This window comes from Carlito syrichta, unplaced genomic scaffold (assembly GCF_000164805.1).
Source record: "Carlito syrichta isolate Samal-C Ts95f unplaced genomic scaffold, Tarsius_syrichta-2.0.1 Scaffold304337, whole genome shotgun sequence".
Classification (NCBI taxonomy): Eukaryota; Metazoa; Chordata; class Mammalia; order Primates; family Tarsiidae; genus Carlito; species Carlito syrichta.
In genome coordinates this window covers 1,140,896-1,159,549 of record NW_007248433.1, presented here as the reverse complement: position 1 = coordinate 1,159,549, position 18,654 = coordinate 1,140,896, and the positions used below count along the sequence as shown (strand labels likewise).

At 59.4% G+C, this 18,654-nt stretch overlaps 1 protein-coding gene across 1 annotated transcript in view; it reads left to right on the top strand.

The window, feature by feature from the left end:
- The window catches only part of SLC7A5 (solute carrier family 7 member 5), a 38,969-nt gene extending 20,812 nt beyond the window's left edge, over window positions 1-18,157 (top strand). Inside the window, exons 3-10 of the mRNA XM_008059725.2 lie at window positions 8,894-8,999; window positions 9,524-9,568; window positions 10,149-10,272; window positions 11,184-11,287; window positions 11,664-11,760; window positions 13,289-13,438; window positions 15,481-15,658; window positions 17,077-18,157. Of these exons, the coding sequence (XP_008057916.2) occupies window positions 8,894-8,999; window positions 9,524-9,568; window positions 10,149-10,272; window positions 11,184-11,287; window positions 11,664-11,760; window positions 13,289-13,438; window positions 15,481-15,658; window positions 17,077-17,132 (860 nt within the window). The 3' untranslated portion in view covers window positions 17,133-18,157. The remainder of the gene's footprint in view (window positions 1-8,893; window positions 9,000-9,523; window positions 9,569-10,148; window positions 10,273-11,183; window positions 11,288-11,663; window positions 11,761-13,288; window positions 13,439-15,480; window positions 15,659-17,076) is intronic.
- Window positions 18,158-18,654: the final 497 nt, after the last annotated feature.

The window sequence follows — 18,654 nt, the reverse complement described above, 5'->3', positions numbered from 1 at the left end:
GCAGGCTGAGCCACTGAGCCTGGCTCTGGGGTCTCTTACAAGGACATCAATTTCCTGCTGGCCAGGTCTACCCGTGGGACCTCTTTTTTTTGTTTGTTTTTTGTTTTGTTTTGTTTTTGAGTTGGAGTCTCACTCTGTCGCCCAGACTGGAGTGCAGTGGCCGCTCCTGGCCACCGCAGCCTCGACCTGCTGGGCTCCGGCGATCCTTCCGCCTCAGCCTTCCCAGTAGCCGGAATTACCGGCCTGTGCTACCACGCCCGGCTGATTTTTTGATTTATTGTAAGAGATGAGGTCTCGCTGCCCAGGCGGGTCTCGAACCCGCGGGCTCAGGCAATCCACTCACCTCAGCCTCCCAAAGGCGTGGGATTGCAGGCTGAGCCACTGAGCCTGGCTCTGGGGTCTCTTACAAGGACATCAATTTCCTGCTGGCCAGGTCTACCCGTGGGACCTCTTTTTTTTGTTTGTTTTTTGTTTTGTTTTGTTTTTGAGTTGGAGTCTCACTCTGTCGCCCAGACTGGAGTGCAGTGGCCGCTCCTGGCCACCGCAGCCTCGACCTGCTGGGCTCCGGCGATCCTTCCGCCTCAGCCTTCCCAGTAGCCGGAATTACCGGCCTGTGCTACCACGCCCGGCTGATTTTTTGATTTATTGTAAGAGATGAGGTCTCGCTGCCCAGGCGGGTCTCGAACCCGCGGGCTCAGGCAATCCACTCACCTCAGCCTCCCAAAGGCGTGGGATTGCAGGCTGAGCCACTGAGCCTGGCTCTGGGGTCTCTTACAAGGACATCAATTTCCTGCTGGCCAGGTCTACCCGTGGGACCTCTTTTTTTTGTTTGTTTTTTGTTTTGTTTTGTTTTTGAGTTGGAGTCTCACTCTGTCGCCCAGACTGGAGTGCAGTGGCCGCTCCTGGCCACCGCAGCCTCGACCTGCTGGGCTCCGGCGATCCTTCCGCCTCAGCCTTCCCAGTAGCCGGAATTACCGGCCTGTGCTACCACGCCCGGCTGATTTTTTGATTTATTGTAAGAGATGAGGTCTCGCTGCCCAGGCGGGTCTCGAACCCGCGGGCTCAGGCAATCCACTCACCTCAGCCTCCCAAAGGCGTGGGATTGCAGGCTGAGCCACTGAGCCTGGCTCTGGGGTCTCTTACAAGGACATCAATTTCCTGCTGGCCAGGTCTACCCGTGGGACCTCTTTTTTTTGTTTGTTTTTTGTTTTGTTTTGTTTTTGAGTTGGAGTCTCACTCTGTCGCCCAGACTGGAGTGCAGTGGCCGCTCCTGGCCACCGCAGCCTCGACCTGCTGGGCTCCGGCGATCCTTCCGCCTCAGCCTTCCCAGTAGCCGGAATTACCGGCCTGTGCTACCACGCCCGGCTGATTTTTTGATTTATTGTAAGAGATGAGGTCTCGCTGCCCAGGCAGGTCTCAGGTCTCGAATCTACGGGCTCAGGCAATCCACTCACCTCAGCCTCCCAAAGGTGCGGGATTACAGGCTGAGCCACTGAGCCCGGCTTCTTTTTGTTTTTTTGAGTTGGAGTCTCACTCTTGTTACCCAGGCTAGAGTGCAGTGGCACGCTCATGGCCACCGTAGCTCGACCTGCTGGTCTTAGGCGATCCTTCTGCCTCAGCCTTCCAAGTAGCTGGAACTAGACGCACGCCTCCACACCCAGCTAGTTTTTGTGATTCACTGTAGAGATGAGGTTTCACCAAGTTGCCCAGGCTGATCTCGATCCCCTGGGCCCAGGCAATCCTCTTGCCTCACCCTCCCAAAGTGCTGGGATTGTAGGCTGAGCCACCGCTCCTGGCTGGGACCTCTTCATTGTAATTCCTTGGGGACCCTGTGCCCAGGGCAGTGGCATGGGAAGGGTTCAGGGCTTCTACATCTGAACTGGGGGACAGGTTCAGTCTATAGCAGGGCACCCCTCTGCCAGCAGGAGACAGGGCAAGCCTCAGAGCCTCAAGGCCAATCCCATAAGAGTCCAAGGTGGTCTTGAACTGAGAAGAAGTGGCTACCGCCTGGCCTTCCTACCAAAACTGACTTTCCAGGAAAGCTCTCAGGCAGTCTTGCCTTCAGGGTGTCTATGACGAGCTCACGGTCACCCCGGGATGGTCAGGCCACTATGCTCAGGGCCTCCCGGATTCGGGCCAGGCTAAAGGTCAGACCTCCCCTCTAGATGACCTGTGCCCAGAGCCAGTGCACACCCCATGCATGGGTGGGAGTGCCCTCGCTGTGTCCCCAGCAGTGTGTCTCGGGGCCCCAGGAACTGTCCTCACCACCTCAAAGGGCCATGTCTGATGATGGCTGCTAAGCAGGCCGCCTGCTTCCCTCTGGTGTTCTTTGATTGCGTCTGGCCAGGCCTGTGCCGTGCTGCTGGTCCAGCCTCCGGAAGGATGGCAGATGTGGAGGTCACATGCTCCGCTTGTGTTGTTCCAGGGGGATCAAAGGATGGAAAGCGGTTCTGCAGCTGCCTCCTCCCTTGCCCTGGGTGCTCAGATGCACAGACAGAGGCTGTTGAGGCAGGCAGAGGGGACAGGAGCCTTTCTGAGGGCTTCTCCAGCCTGCGAGGTCGGAAAGCCCCTTTCCAACCGGATTTGAGGTCAAAGCTCGTCTTACAACTCCCCCGGGAGTCTTGTCGGGGAATATGCAGGCCGTGGTCAACAGGCACCACATGGCCTCCGCCTTCCAAACCCGGGTTCCCGCCCCTCATGGTTCACGACATCAGGCAGAGGTAGAGCGGCATGGGCATCAGGAAAGGGGCATCCGGGTGGGGAGATGGAGGTGGGGGAATGGGGAGAGGCAGCACAGATGGCCCTCCAGGAGGAGGTGGCCAAACAGGGAGCCCACAGAAGACAGCCGTGAGCCACCAGCCAGAGTTCCCGTGGGCGCCCACCCAGCACTGGCCTCGCCAGCCCCATGGGGCTCATGGCTGAGCGGCGGGTCTGAGGCTGTGCCTGTCCTGTCTCCCAGCTGTGTCCACAATGCAGAGAGGACCAGGGAGATCTCCCATGGTGGGACTGAGGGGCGCGGTGCAGGTCTGAGTGTGGCCCTGCAGCTGCTGTGGCCAACAGTGGCTTCAACCACCGACATTTAAACTAGCAGCCCCGGAGGCCAGAGTATGGCAGTCAAGGTGCTGCCTGCCTCTCTCTGCCCCATCGGCTCCAGGCACCGCCTGCAAAGGCCGTGTTTCCAGAGGAGGACACGCTGCAGTTCCGCTGGATGTGATTTTAGGGGACACTGTGACACAGGACACCACCAAATTGAGCACTCATGGACCCCAGAGGGATAGAGTGGGTGGGAGGCACTGCAGACTGCCCTGGCCAGAATCCCCTGGAGGGTGACCGAGGCTGGGGTGAGGCCAGGCCAGCCCTGAGGTCCTGGGCTCCCCCACTGCCTCAGCTTGGGGGTTGCCTCAGAGGTCATCTCCAGATGGCAGCTTTCCAGGCCTGAGGGCAGGGCAAGGCCTCACGGGACACTGTGGCCACAGGGAGCCTCTGTCCTCTGAGCCAGGAGCCAAGGGGCTGGCCGTATCACAGGAGTGGAAAGGAGCGGATTCTTGGCCTTGTCCCATTTTTTTTTTTTGAGTTGGAGTCTCACTCTGTCACCCAGACTGGAGTGCAGTGGCCGCTCCTGGCCACCGCAGCCTCGACCTGCTGGGCTCCGGCGATCCTTCCGCCTCAGCCTTCCGAGTAGCCGGAATTACAGGCATGCGCTACCACGCCCGGCTGATTTTTTTATTTATTGTAGAGATGAGGTCTCGCTGCCCGGGAGGGTCTCGAACCCGCGGGCTCAGGCAATCCACTCACCTCAGCCTCCCAAAGGCGTGGGATTACAGGCTGAGCCACCGAGCCCGGCTTTGTCCCATTTTCATTTGGCCACTGGGAGGTGACTATGGGGTATCCCTCAGGCACCATCAGTGAGGAGGCTTCCCCAAGGCCAGAGTTCCCCAGTGGACGGTTCCCATGACTGTGACGCAGGGATCAGCCAGTTTTCCCTGAAGCCATCTCCCCGGGGCCTTTGAAACATTCCCACCCCAATCACCCAGTTCTTGAGGGATCCTGCTGACAGAGTTTGGCGCTGATGGAGGTTGACGCTGCCAGGTTCCCAGTCCCAGGCTGCCACGGTGTTTGCAGTCAAGCACACGCTTTCCATACTGGCCACTCGCCCTCCTTCCAAGGGGGAGATGCGTCTTATGGAGAGCCAGTAAAGGGAGACTTGGAGGCAGGGGCTTAAAGGGCCCCCGGGGGCCAGACTCTGCCTGCAGTGGGGTTGCTGCCTCCGAGTACCCCGGGGGGAGAGGAGGCTTTGAGATGTGCAGAAAAGCCCCCCAGCAGTGGTCCAGGCAGGGCTTGCTTTGTGCTCAGATCTGTTTTTCAGGCTGGGTTTTCAGGCTGTGCGTGTGTGTGACTTGCGTTCCTCCGTCTGTCCTTGGAGATTCTCTGCTCACCCCTCCCTGGGGTGGAGGCTGGCTAGACAGCATGGATGGCCAGGTATGGAGGCTGGGAGGCTGTGTGACGGAAGGAAGGCCGCTCGGTCATTCACTCCCACCCTGCCCTGGGGTCTTATGTTGAAGTATGGAGCCTGACTGAGTCCAGGGTTTGTGGGAGAGGGACCCAGAGGGGCCGGCTCTGTCTGTCTGGCTGGGGACATCCTCTCAGGTAGTTCATGTCCTGGACCTACTGCTGGGGTGTCCCATGCCTTGAAGAACATGCAGCTGCATTCTGGCCTCCACTCCAGGATAGCAGCAGCCACCCGGTGTCATGACACCCTCATGTCCCCAGGCGAGCTGAATATCCCTTGGCCGCCATGGAGGGTGGCGGGTGTTGTCCCCAGAGTTTGTCCCCACTGCCGAGTCTCAGTCCCGACCCTACCCCTCCTGCCGCCCTCCAAACCAGAGCTGCTCTCAGAGGCAGATGGCCGAGGGCAGGCAGAGCCTAGGGACGGCTCTGGGGGGTCCAGCTGTGTCGCCGCACTGGGCTGCAGACCTGGTGCCTGCTCTGTGGCGCCGTGGAGGGGCAAGATGGCCTGCGTTTGGTCTGGCACCCAGCGAAGCTGCCTCCTGTCCTGGGCCAGCGTCCAGCTCAAACTGGGGCAGCCAAGCCCCGTGGGCTCTGCTGCAGGCACATGCATGGGCACCAGGTCCCCAGGGCAGTTCACTGTCAGAGATGCCCCTGCACTCCCCCACCCCACCCAGTCAGTAGGGGGCCACGCACTGTGTCTGTGGGGACAGCTTAGAGGGACTTCGGGGTCCCCAAACAGACAAACCCTTGGCAAGCCTTGCCTGTCCAGGGAAGCAGGCCCTGCCCTCCTGCCTCTCCCTACACCATGAGAGTGAGGAGCCAGAGGACCACCAACCCAAGGGCGTAAAGCCTGGGTTCTGTCCCTCCGCACACAGCAGGCCGTCTGCAGGGAGAGAAGGTCCCAGGCTCCTGCAGCCTGAGAGGTCCTGGCCACACCGGCCCTAGGAGCGGAAGCCACATGGGAACCCATCTGTGCCCCAAGTGGCCGTGCTTTCCCGGGAGTTTTAGAGGCTGCTATTGTGCGGTGGGTGGTCTTTCCCAGCCCTGTGGTCTCAGGAGATCAGTGAGCCCCTGGGTGCGGTGGCTCATGCCTGTCACTCCAGCACTTTGGGAGGCAGAGGCAAGAGGATTGCTTGAGCCCAGGGGTTTGAGACCAGCCTGGGCAACTTGGTGAGGCCTTGTCCCTGTAAAGCACGCATATTGCCCAGGCCTGGGGACTGCTTTGCCTGACTCTTGCCGGGAGACCCATGCACATCTCGGGCCTCCTTCCTCAGCAGAGGCAGCCAGCTGCCCCGTGAGGTGATCAGATACTGTCTCTGTCAGCAGGAGCCTGGAGGTCAGGTCATGGGTTGGAGGTGTTTGGGGTGACCATTGTCTGAGGTGTCCTGTCCCTTGGCCTGGCTGGGTCTGTCCAGAGGCTCCACTCCCCCAGCCCCTGTTAGTTCCAGACATGGTGGGATGCCGGACCTTGACTACCAAGCATCTTGACATATCTTCGTGCCCCTGGGCAAGTGCCCATACCTCAGTTTCCCCACCTGTAGGACAGATGCCTACTCTGCCCCCAGCAGCAGTATGTGGGCAAGGCCCTGGGACATAGCTCTGCACGTGTAAAGGAGCTGCATGTTCCAGAGCTTTCGATAGGAGAGTCGGGGGAGGCCGAGGGGGCTGTGGGCACCTTGGCTGAGGCGCTGTTAAAAGTGTCCTGTCCTGAGCCGACTCTGAGCTGCGCCCCACCCCAGGCCTGCATGTCTAGCCTGGCCTCTGACCCCCTGTGACTGGGACTTGGGACATGCAGACAGCAGGCCCTGGAGTCTGCTTTCGTTGGGAGATCAGGGCGTTGCCGGGGGTGGGGATGGGCAGGCCTCAGGGAACCCACACGTGTCCCCAGCACAGGCCAGAGATCAGAGCTTGAGAGACACCTCCCTGGGCAGAGCTGCACACACCCAGAACTCCCACAGGAGGTGGACCCGACACAGAAGCGGGCCCTGTCTTGAAGGCCCCAGCATGGTGTTTGCCAGGAAGTCTGTGTTGCCTTTGAAGTGTAAGCCCCGTTTGGTGTGAATGCCAAGTTTCTGTGGGACCCTCCCTTCGTGGGTCTCCTTTGAAGCTTCCTTACTACTTAATTTCTTTTTTTTTTTTTTTTTTGAGTTGGAGTCTCACTCAGTCGCCCAGACTGGAGTGCAGTGGCCGCTCCCGGCCACCGCAGCCTCGACCTGCTGGGCTCTGGCGATCCTTCCACCTCAGCCTTCCAAGTAGCTGGAACTACAGGCACGCGCTACCATGCCCAACTAATTCTTGATTTATTGTAGAGATGAGGTCTCACCAAGTTGCCCAGGCGGGTCTCGAACCCGCGGGCTCAGGCAATCCACTCACCTCAGCCTCCCAAAGGCGCGGGATTACAGGCTGAGCCACCGAGCCCGGCTCTAATTTCTTTTTATGGTGTCTGTTTTTGTTGTTATAGTGACAGGGTCTCACTATGTTGCTCAGTTGCCCAAGCTGGTCTCAAACTCCTAGCCTCAAGCGATCTTCCCACCTTGGTCTCCCAAAGTGTTGGGATGACAGTCGTGAGCTGCCATGCCCAGCTGACACTTTCTCAGCTTCTGTCATCCTGCCATGTTCCTGGGGCGACCAAGGCCATGACTCTTGTTGGGCCCCCATGGGTCCTCCGTATCCCCACCCCCAGCCCTCTAGTATCTTGACCAATGTAGCATAGTGTGACTCGGGCAGCCCTGGGGGACTTCCAGCCTGGCCCCATGAGACTTGGTCGAGTGACTTTTCCTTAGCAAGGTGGGGAACAGACCCTGGCTGACAAAGCTGGGAGGACTCTGTTAGAAATAGTCCCCACGTAAGTTGGGTGCGATGGCTCATGCCTGTCACTCCAGCACTTTGGGAGGCAGAGGCAAGAGGATTGCTTGAGCCCAGGGGTTTGAGACTAGCCTGGGCAACTTGGTGAGGCCTTGTCTCTATAAAAAATCAAAAAGTAGCCAGGCACAGTGGTGTATGCCTGTAGTGCCAGCTACTTGGAAGGCTGAGGCGGAAGGATCACCTGAGTCCGTTGAGTCTGTGATGGCCATGAGCATGCCACTGCACTCCAGCCTGAGTGCCAGAGTGAGACTCCAACTCAGAAAAAGAAAAAGAAACAGTCTCCACGTTAACATGCAGTGCACGGCTTGACCAAGAATTTGACTTGTGCCTCCAGCTCTGTGGTCAGCAGGAGGGGGTGTGGTTCCGTTGGTGTCTTTGGTCTTGTTTCCAAGTCCTTTCTGAGATGCAGTCGGCTGTGAGAGGCATGTCTGTTCTCTGGCCACCCCCAGTGACCCAGAGCCAGGAACAAAAGCCCATGAGGCAATTGAACTGCAGCTCACAGAGAGCTGGCCAGCCTGGCCGTGCCCAGGACGTTGGTCTGTTGGGCTGCTCCCTGAGGGGCGCAGATCTCTCCTGGGCTTGGTGCAGGGGCTGCATTACAGAGGCCAGAAACTGTCATGCCCGCCAGGTGACCTTTCTGAAACACCCTCATTCTATGGTATCTATTTGCATGGTTGAATGGGGGCTCCAAAAAGTGCGTCCACCTGACCCGTCACTGTAAGTGACCTTATCTGGAAAAAGGGTCTTTGCAGATGCAATTGAGGTCTGAGTTTGGAATGAGGTCCCCTGGCATGGGGCCCTGAGCCCAGGGACAGTGTTCTCAGAGGAGAAAACCGAGAGCTTTGCACACGGGGCCAGGCCAGGCTGTGTGGAGGCAGGTGGGGTTGGAGTTGGCCTCTGTGCCATCCCTTGTTTCCAGGCTGCCGCGGGCGGCACGCTCACTGAGCTCCAGCAGTGGCCTGGGCCTGCAACCTTTCCTTGTCGGCTGTGCGAGGGCGGGAGATCTGTCCAGGCTTCTGCCATTGTAAGAAGCCGGGTCTAGCTGGGGCAAGCCTGGGTCCTCCAGCCTCGTCTGCCTCAACACTCATGTCATGGGGTCTCTGGGGAATGTTATGGAAGGTGATGTGGCTCGGCCCCTCCCTCCTGTCCTGCACACCAGGCAGGAGCAGACATGCCCGTGTGGCAGCTGCCGGGTTCTCCTTAAGAGCAGAGCATCTGGGCTGTCTCCACGGTGGCTGAGGCTACAGAGTTGCCCTCCCCTCTGGGGTGAGCCCAGGCTGGCAGTGGGGTCACATTCACCTCAACCCAGGTGTGGTTGGGACCCTGCACCCCTGTCTGCTGTCCCCAGCCCCCAAGAGTCTGGGACGTGTACGGGAAACATGGCTCTGCAGGTGCATCCAGTTTGTTGCCGTGAAGCATTTTTGTTACAGTGTTTTGCTCTGGGAACATTTTGGAACTCGTAGCGTGACCTCTGTTCAGCACTGTAACCCACCATTTCTTTCTGTTTGGCCTTTGCCAGGTGATGTGTCCAACCTGGACCCTAAGTCTTCGTTTGAAGGCACCAAATTAGATGTGGGGAACATTGTGCTGGCTTTGTACAGCGGCCTCTTTGCTTACGGAGGATGGTAGGTTCCAGAATTTCTGGGTCCCTTGGGGGGGCACAGAGTGTCCAGAAATCCTGAGTCTCCCAGCCATCCAGGGGCCGTTGAAGGGAGTGGGTGGTATGGGATGGCTGATGGCCCTCATGGAGCCACGTGGAGCCGAGCCACGTGCATCCCAGAGAGCAGGGGCAGCTACCCACCATAGCTTCAGCCACTGCAGAGGCATCCTGCATGTGAGCCTCAGTGGGCGGGGGGGGGTCACTTCTGTGGCCTTGGGTCCTCCAGGTCCCAGCTGGTCCCTGCCGTTAGGCTGACTGGACAGGGACACGAACCGCCGTTAGGTGAGAGTGGGGAAGATTCTGGCAAGCAGGTGAGGGTGGACAGGGGCCCTGGGGCTCTCACGTCCAGTGACTTCCAAGCTCCATGGAGCAGCCTGGCCATGAGGGTCTCCTGGTTCTGGGGTCTCTCCAGGGTACTCCTTTTTCCCCCTGATGCTTTCCTGTGTTCTGATGAGGAACGTGGAACTGAACTCTGCTATCTAATTCTAGGAATTACTTGAACTTTGTCACGGAGGAGATGATCAATCCTTACAGGTGGGTGAGAGCCCAGACAGGGACGTGATGATCCTAGTGATAGGAGGAGATGTCACAACCATCCAGGGGCTGTGAGGGTCCCTTCTGGCTTGGGCTGAGCCGTGGCCAGAGCTATGGGGTCTGCAGGATGTGGGTGGGTGGCATCTGGGCCCAAACGGGCGGCACAGTGGCCAGGTGGCCTTGAGCAAGTCTTCCCCCGAGAATGGGCAGCATGTCCCTAGCCCACAGCAGCCCAGACACAGGAGGGTGGACCTATGCCCCCCACTCCCGAGAGTGTGTGCCTCACGGGGTGAGACGGGCTGAGAGAAGCCTCTATGGCTGTCAGCCCTGGCCACCCAGGGCCCCTGGGGAGGCTCTGGGTGTGGGGGCGGGTCCTAACTGTGCAGCTCACAGAATTCAGCCGGGGCAGCCTGACAGGACTCTTCCTGAGCCCTTGCGGTCACCTCAGGTGGAAAGCTGAGGCTGGGCCCCATCACCTGACCGCCAGCACTCCCTGGAGCCTCCCTGGGCAGGAGGCCTGCTAGCTCCTGGGGGTAGCCTGCAACCAAGTTGCCAGGTGACACGCGCCCTGTCCTCCCAGGAACCTGCCTCTGGCCATCATTATCTCACTGCCCATTGTCACTCTGGTGTACGTGCTGACCAACCTGGCCTACTTCACGACCCTAACCACCGAGCAGATGCTGACGTCGGAGGCCGTGGCCGTGGTGAGACATGACAGCTGGCTCCCGCCCACGCCCCTGCCCGGGCTTCTCCTGCCCTAGGGGTTGGACAGTTATCTGGGTCTCCGCCAGCAACACAGAGGCCTTGCCAGGTTTCAAGTGCTGGGGATCCTTGACCTCAGCCTTGGCTGCCTCTAGAGTCTTGGGTGGTGGGGATTTGAAAATTCTAGTGCCCCCGCCCCATGCGGAGGCAATCTCAGTCAGCATGGCTGGCGTGGTCCCAGGCAGGGGTCAAGCAAATTCAAGCCAGAAGAAGTGGAACCGGTCACGACCTGGCAATGCACGGCTGCCTTGGCAGGCGGTAGGCCAGGCCCAGGCAGCACCCGCAGCACCCATAGCCCCGAGGCCCCTACTTGCTGCCTTCCTGGGGCTGGGAGAACATGGAGTGGGCAGCGTGGCCCGTTCCTCACTTCAGTGTTGACTGAGGACCCACTGTCGACAAAGCCCCATCCCGAGCCCCGCAGAGCATCCCAAAATGGGGAGGGGTGGGTGTCCCTGGCTCCAGATGGGCATCTGCTCCTGATAGACGTGAGTGGGTCAGGCACAGTGAAGGTGGGTGGAGGCTGGAGGCCGGGCCATGGGTCACTCGCAGGCCTCAGCTCAGTGATCCTAGGGACCTGGTAGTGCAGAGAAGGGAGAGCAGGTAGGGTGGTGAGTGCTCCCCTCGAACCCCTGCATAGGGGGCCCGGGAGCAAGTAAAAGACCTTGGCCCCACTGGAGTCCAGAATCGTTTGCCAAGAGAGCCCTCTGTGTGCAGGAGCCTGTGGCAAGGGTGGGGAGGGCCGGGGTCAGCCTGGGTGTGGACTCTGCCCTTCCTAGTGGAGGGGCATGGTCATGGCTGGAAGTGAGCCCGCCGGCACCCACCGCGTAGGAGGGCTCACCCGTGTGTCTGCCAGGACTTCGGGAACCACCACCTGGGCGTCATGTCCTGGATTATCCCGGTCTTCGTGGGCCTGTCCTGCTTCGGCTCAGTCAACGGGTCCCTGTTCACGTCTTCCAGGTGAGCCTGACCGGGGTCCTTGACCATGGCGGCTGGAGGCAGCCCCCTCATGTGGCTTATCGCCCCCCACCTCCACAGTTCCATTTCTGTGACAGCGACATGTAATTTCTAAAAGTTCAAATAGTTTCCAAATAAGGGAGTGGAGCCTTGGCTTCCACCCCCAATGCCGCAGCCCAGAGTTGACATGCCTGCTCTGTGTTCTGAAATTCCTCCTGCCCCAGGCGTGTGAGCAGTGGGGAGCTGGGTGGCTCAGCTGTGGCCGGCGAGGCCAAGGCAGGCTGAGCGCAGCCCCATGCACACCCTGTGCCATCTCCGCGTGACTCCTGCTGTGCTCCGGGTTGCAGGGTGACGGCTGGCCCCTCTCCCTTGTCCACAGGCTGTTCTTCGTGGGGTCTCGCGAGGGCCATCTGCCCTCCATCCTCTCCATGATCCACCCGCAGCTCCTCACACCCGTGCCGTCCCTCGTGTTCACGGTGAGCCTATGCATTGCTCTGAGCCTGTGAGACTCGTGGGGCAGGGGGTCTGACGCCTCTGGGCACTCCACACACTCCAGCTCTGCCCCTCCTGCAAGTGCTCTGGGCTGCAGCCCTGAGAGCCAAGGGCAGATACCAGGTTGTGTGGGCGAGAAGTCAGCACAGCATTTCTACACACAGCCCATCCCTGCGTGCCCGGCATCGCACGTTGCAGGGCACGCTTCAGTGTCTAATTCCAAAAGTAGTACAATTTCAACAGTCCAGAAATGTGGCAAACAAAGCCCCTCTCCCCACCCAGCTGCTCTCTGCAGGCCACCTTGCTCGCCTCCCCCTGGCCTCACAGGGTGTCCGAGCAGCCCAGTCGTGAGGACCAACCAAGGGAGTGAGCAACCTGACCCTCACAGGGGTGGCCTGCACCAGGGTCACATCACACATGTGTCTGCCTCTTGTCTCATGTCTTTGTGTCAGTGCACGTGATTGTGTGTGTTCTCTGTTGCTGTGTAACAAGCCACCCCAGGACCTAGTCTACAGTGGGAAGCATTTATCGCCTCACAGTTGGTGTGAGTCGGGCACTCGGGCGGTTCAGGAGGTTGTCATCTCAGGGCTGAGTGTTATCCGAGGGCTTGACCAGGGTGGGAGGCTACTCCCAAGTGGCTCTGCTCCCAAGTGGCTGAAGGCCCTGTCCCTCAGCACACAGCCCACTCCATGGGCTGCCAGTCATACTGTCGGCCACTTCCCCTAGAGCTATGGGCCCGAACCGCAGCCAGGGAAGCCACTGTGTTCTTAGGGATGAGCCTCAGCCGTCCCGCTCATTGCTTCTGCCTCGTTTTGTTAGAAGCGAGATAGTGAGAACAGCCTCACCAAGAGAGAGGGGAGAGAGAAGGGAGGAGAATCAGACACACCCTGGGCACCTTCTAGGACTACCACGCGGTTTAAACTCAGCCTTGGGCAGCTCGTGGCTCTCAGTTGCACTGTGTGTGTGTGTGACTTTTTTTTTTGAGCCAGTCTCTCTCTGCTGCCTAGGCTGGAGTGCAGTGGCATAATCATGGCCTCCGCAGCCTCGACCTGCTGGGCTCAGGTGACCCCTCCACCTCAGCCTTCCAGGTAGCTGGAACTACAGACACACGCCACCACGCCCAGCTAATTTTTATTTATTTATTGTAGAGACGAGGTCTCGCCAAGTTGCTCAGGCTTGTCTCAAACCCCTGGGCTCAGGCAAGCCTCTCACCTCAGCTTCCCAAAGTGCTGGGATGACAGGCATGAGCCACTGTGCCCGGCTAGCATGTGGCTTATTTAAGGGATCCCGTGCTGAACATTTGGGTCAGCTCTGTTGCTGTCCATATCCGCAATGCTGTTCCCTTGTCCTTAGAACCCACTCTCTCCATTTCCTCACTTATGTCTTCCTAAAACCGTGCACGTTCTCAGACTCAGTTTCTCTGAGAGAGGGCAAGGGCCGTCCTGGTCCGGGTGGCTGCCGTGGCCCTCTGGTCCACCACACCCTGGGTTCAGCCGGCACCCTTTCTTCCAGTGCATCATGACGCTGCTGTATGCCTTCTCCAGAGACATCTTCTCTGTCATCAACTTCTTCAGCTTCTTCAACTGGCTGTGCGTGGCACTGGCCATCATTGGCATGATGTGGCTTCGCTATAAGAAGCCCGAGCTGGAGCGGCCCATCAAGGTGAAGCTGGGCCCTTGGGGATGGGTACCTCCAGGGCCCTGCATTGGGAGCCAACACCCGGCACAGCCTCCGATCCTGCCCCTGCCTTTGCTGGGGGTGCCCAGGTCGGGCCATGCCTCCCTTAGCCACGATGCCTACATCTCCTGTCAGCACACCAAGACCTTCTTCAGGGTCCTGGGTGAGCAAAGTCCCATGTGAACGTGGCTTTGAAGCAGCCCCAGGCAGCTCATTAATTCAGCTGCATGCTGACCACCAGCCTCCTGGTGCCTTCATGCTTCCAGAAGCCGAGGGTTGTCAGCAGACAGCAGGCCGGACACAGCCCTGCCTCCTTGGGGCTTGTGTCTCAGCAGGAGGGGGGAGGAGTAGATAGGGGAGTGATAGTCATGGGTGGGCGAGGGGTGGACCTGGCAGGCAGGGGATGGAGATGCTCTGTGCGGCATCGAAGGGGCTGTTGGCACATATCCAAGCTGTAGGTGGGTGGGAGTTGGTGTCTGGGGACCACCACAATGGAGAGTTTGGGGTGCCTGGCCCTGACACGCTTTAGGGCACCACGTCTGTGCACTGTGTTCAGGAGGTCACTGGCCTGGACTGCCCTGGGGACTCAGGGTACAGATGGAGACCTGGGCCTGGGTGCCCCGCCCCTTGGCAGCCCTGTGCTGGGGGGGGGCAACTGCTGTCAATGAACGTCAGACTCCTGCCTGGGTCCAGCCACATCCATGGTCACGCAAGTCAGGGCATGATGGCAGAGTTTTGGTGGCCACTGGCCAGCAACTCCTGTGGCTCAGCCTGTGGCCATCATAGTGAGGCTGGGCCCCTGCTGGGGTGGGGTCTCCAGGATGGTAGGGATGGCACAGTGGGGAGCAGGGTGGCTCCAGGCCCTGGCCGCCTCACTCCTGCCTCTTCCCAAAGGCGGGGCCAGAGAGGGCTATGGAGGGCCTGACTGGCGAGTGCCCACCCACCGTGAGGGCAGCTATACCTGCCGTGCCTCATCATGAAGGGTGACCGTCAGCAGGAGTCCAGCCTGGGCCCAGCATGGAGAGATGGTCAAGGGAGGGCAGGCACGGGCAAATGAGGGGCTCTGCTCTGTTCCAACGAGTTGGGCCTGTCCCTATGGGAACCTGGGCACTTGGTGGGTCTGTGTCCTGCATGGTATACTCTGTCCCTGGAAACACCTGAGTGCCGTTGCGGGCCTGCTCCAGTGTTCATCTGGACGCATGGTGGACATTTGTTCCCTTGGGGCCAGGGTAGGCAGGGTAGGTCTGTGCTGACCAAATAGGACCATGCAGCTCTCCATCTCTGGGAACCTGTCCGTGTGTGGTTTCAGGACAGCTGGGCTCTGTGGACGAGGATGCCTACATGATGCCTGAGCTGTGGAGGCTGGCCCTGTCTGCAGTTGCCTGTGGCTCTCGGCCCAGCCTCAGTGCCTGGTGGAGTCCACTTTGGAGACGACAGTTTGGACTGTGGGTTCAGGGCTGGGCTCTGACTTGGCCCTGTCCACAAAGGGGTCTCTGAGAAGGCGGGTCCCCTCACCCGTTAGTGGGTGGCCACAGGCTTCCCGGCAGCACCAGGCCTGTCCCTCCCCTGGGCACCCGCGGCAGGGGCATCAGCCGGGTGGGGCTTTCCGTGCCTGTGTTGTGGGACCAGGAGGCGGCCTCCCCTGCCCTCTGGAGGCCAGGCAGGTTCCTTCCACCCGTCAGCACCTGGCGAGCTCTACTCAGAGTACCCAACAGCGTGTGTTGAGTCAGGACACTGGTAGCAAGTGCGGCCTCGGGTCTCCACAGGCCTGGCCAGAGTGGGGCAGCTGCTGGCATTGCACAGCAGGTGTGAAGGGCCTGGGTGGCAGGGGGATCCGGGGGGAAGGGCCCCGGGTCTGGGTGTGTTCAGGTGCAGGAGGAAGGTGGGCAGGCCAAGAGAGAGGTGTCTCTTACGTGACTATGCGGCTGCCCCCGGGCCGTGGGTAGACACTCTCAGGGGTTGGGGATGAGGCGTGATCACACTTCCTGCTGCCCCATGCCCCATCGGACTCATGTTCTTCCCCCCAGGTGAACCTGGCCCTGCCCATATTCTTCATCCTGGCCTGCTTGTTTCTGATTGCCGTGTCTTTCTGGAAGACGCCAGTGGAGTGTGGCATTGGCTTCGCCATCACCCTCAGCGGGCTGCCCATCTACTTCTTCGGGGTCTGGTGGCAGAACAAGCCCAAGTGGCTGCTGCAGGGCATCTGTGAGTATCTCACCGGCTGCCCCAACCATTCAGTCTGGAGCGGGCAGCTGTGCCCTCAGGCCCGGGCAGCTTGGCCATCTCCACCCTCTAGGCCAAGTGTGGTATGGGAGGCAGGGTCTCCCAGCCCCAGCCGAGGGCTCAGGCAGTGTGTCTGGACAGGGGCGCCCCGTGTTTTGGGCATGAGACACTCCGCTCGGCACCAGCTAATCTCTCAGAACAAAGGATTCCAGGACACCAGGCTGCTCTTGCCAAGTAGCAAAATCCCTCTGTCTGCTGCCAGCTGAGACAGCGCCTGACCTAGAAAGGCAGAGGAGGGGAACAGAATCCCTGTGTGGTGTCCACACTGCAGCAACCCCAGGGTGTGTGTGTGCTGTGCACGGGGCCTCGCACACACCCTGTCAGTGTGGCCAGGCACCTCACAGAAGGCCTGAGTGCCTGCGGACCAGACCCTGATCGCCAGTCGCTAGGTGACTTTGACAAGCCCCAGGGGGGCAGCGATGTGGCCAGGGAGATGCCCATCCCAATTCTGATCACCGCCTGCCATGACCAAGACATTGCCCATCATTTGAGTAGAACATTCGCCTCCAGCCTTGACTGTAGGGTATTTGTGAACTGTCATTCAGAATCACACCAAGGGCCTAGCCAGAAAGAAGCCCTCCATCCTGAAACCCGGGGCAGTTTCTTTCTAGAAAGTCTGAGGTATTTGGCTAGGCACAGTGGCTCATGCCTATAATCCCAGCACTTTGGAAGGCTGAGGTGGGAAGATTGCTTGAGCTCAGGAATTTGAGACCTGCCTGGGCAACATAGTGAGACCTTGCCTCTACAAAAAAAAAAAAAAACCAAATATTTTAGCCAGGCATGGTGGCACACACCTGTAGTCCCAGCTACTCAGGAGACTGAAGCGAGAGGGATCACCTGAGCCCAGGATGTTGAGTCTGCAGTGAGCTGCAATCATGCCACTGCACTTCATCCTGGGCTACAGTGAGACCCTGACTCAAAAAAAAAGTTTGCGATATGACAGTGTAACAGGTTTTCCCAGAGTCCACTGGTTCTGCTTGGCCCCTCTAGTCCACACTGCAGGACAGTGTGGCCATTGTGGTATGTTGGGGGCATACTTGATGCCTGCACATCCTGGGCATGTGCCCAGATGGTGACTGGGTGTGGACCCATGGGAAGGGCCCGTCACTCTCAGCTGTGCTTTGCTGGGGACCCTGTGGCCAGGGTGTTTGGTATATGGGCCGCAGTTGCCAGGGTTCACAGGCTTTGAAGCAGGTGAGGGTGGGCCATGCCGCCCTGGCTTCTCACACCCTTGGAGGGCATGGTGAGGAACTGGGTGAGCTTTGCTTCTAAAGGGGACAGGCGGCCTCCTTGTCCCCCCACCTGCCTGTCTGAACTCACACCCTTCTCTCTCCCACAAGTCTCCACAACCGTTCTCTGCCAGAAGCTCATGCAGGTGGTCCCCCAGGAGACGTAACCAGGAGGGCCCAGAAAGCTGCCGGAAAGAACACACACTGACATCGGAACACAACTCACCCCTCAAAAAGCACCTCCAGTCCCCTCCGTCCACATGGCGTGTCCACACAGCACACTACGCCACCCACCGCCAGCTCACTCCCTGCCTCCCAGGGTGGGCGCCAAGGCTGCTGTGAAACTGGTACGACTTCAGCCCGAAGACAAGCTTCCACAATACCTCAGTGGGCAGGCACAAGCTTGAGCCCAGGCCTGTACTCCCACTGCCTGGGGCTTCCTGCCACACTGGGCCGCCTCCCTTCCTGCCTGTTTACTTGCATTTTTTTAATTTAAATCTTATGTCAAGTCGACACCACCAAGATGACTATTTTTTGAAGAAATGAGGGGGTGAGGTGGGGAGACTTATCACTCCCCCTACACCCCCCGAACGCTGTGCCTCCAGGGGTTGGATCCCTGTCCCCAGCGAACAGAACTACTGAGACTCGGACTGCGCCGTTGTGACCTCGGACCTGCTCTCATGGCCACACAACTGGCCCAGACACGTGCGCTTGACTTTCTTATTTTTTTATTGTGATAAATGCAGTGACCTTCATGAAAATTAACCCTGTGGGTTCATGTCTGTTTGCCTTAAGGCCCCGAGGCAGGTTCCTCCGCAGCACTGAGAGAGGTGTCACTCGAGGAGGGCATGGGGGACAGGACCCATGACTGACCCTGAATCCCGTTCCCCCACCTCCAAGGTGCTCGGCAGGGCCCGGTTTCTGGCTTGAGGATCTGCTGGACTCCTGACCGTACGTCCTACCCCAAGATGCCATCTGAGCAAAGGCATAGACCTGGGAGTGCCAGTGTCTCCCCAGCACACACGCTAGGCCCAGCCTCCGGGCAGCGTGTCCTCTTGGCTGACTCTGCGTCCAGTTTGGGAGGCAAAGCCCTGCTCTCCGGTCTTCTAGAAACAGAAGAAAGGCAGACATGCCATGGCCCGGCTGCCTCGTGGACTCCTGTCTGAGGCTCCGCACAGCCATGTCCCCTCCTGGACATCGCAGGCCTGCAGAACTGGCCTCCATGCCACTGCCAGCCAGCCGGCAGCCCCTTCCAGCTGGGGCTGGCTCCCTGTCAAGGTGCCCGTGTTCCCTCCCCACCCCCGGTCACCCTCACAGCCTGTCTTGGCCCCTGTTGTAAAAGACAAAGCTAGGCCACCCTCCCCTCCCCCTCTACCACCTGCTCCGAGGCCCTGCTGACCCCACAGAGCTGGTGTGGTGTCCCCGTGGTGTTTCTTTCCTGGAACAGCCATGTCCTGGTCAGTATCTCAGCCAATGGCCTACTTTCTTGAGCTGTCATGACTCTGGGGATCCAGGCAAGAGGGAGGTTATCTCAGGTCAGATTGCCAGAGGTGAAGCCTAGAAGATGCCAGGCCTGGCATGTGCTCCACCATCTCCTCCAGTCTTTGGCCTGCTCCTAGGTGGTGGTGGGCCGAATCCTCTCAGGTGGCACAGCATTGCTCAGCCTGACTGGAGGAGCCGTGCCATTGT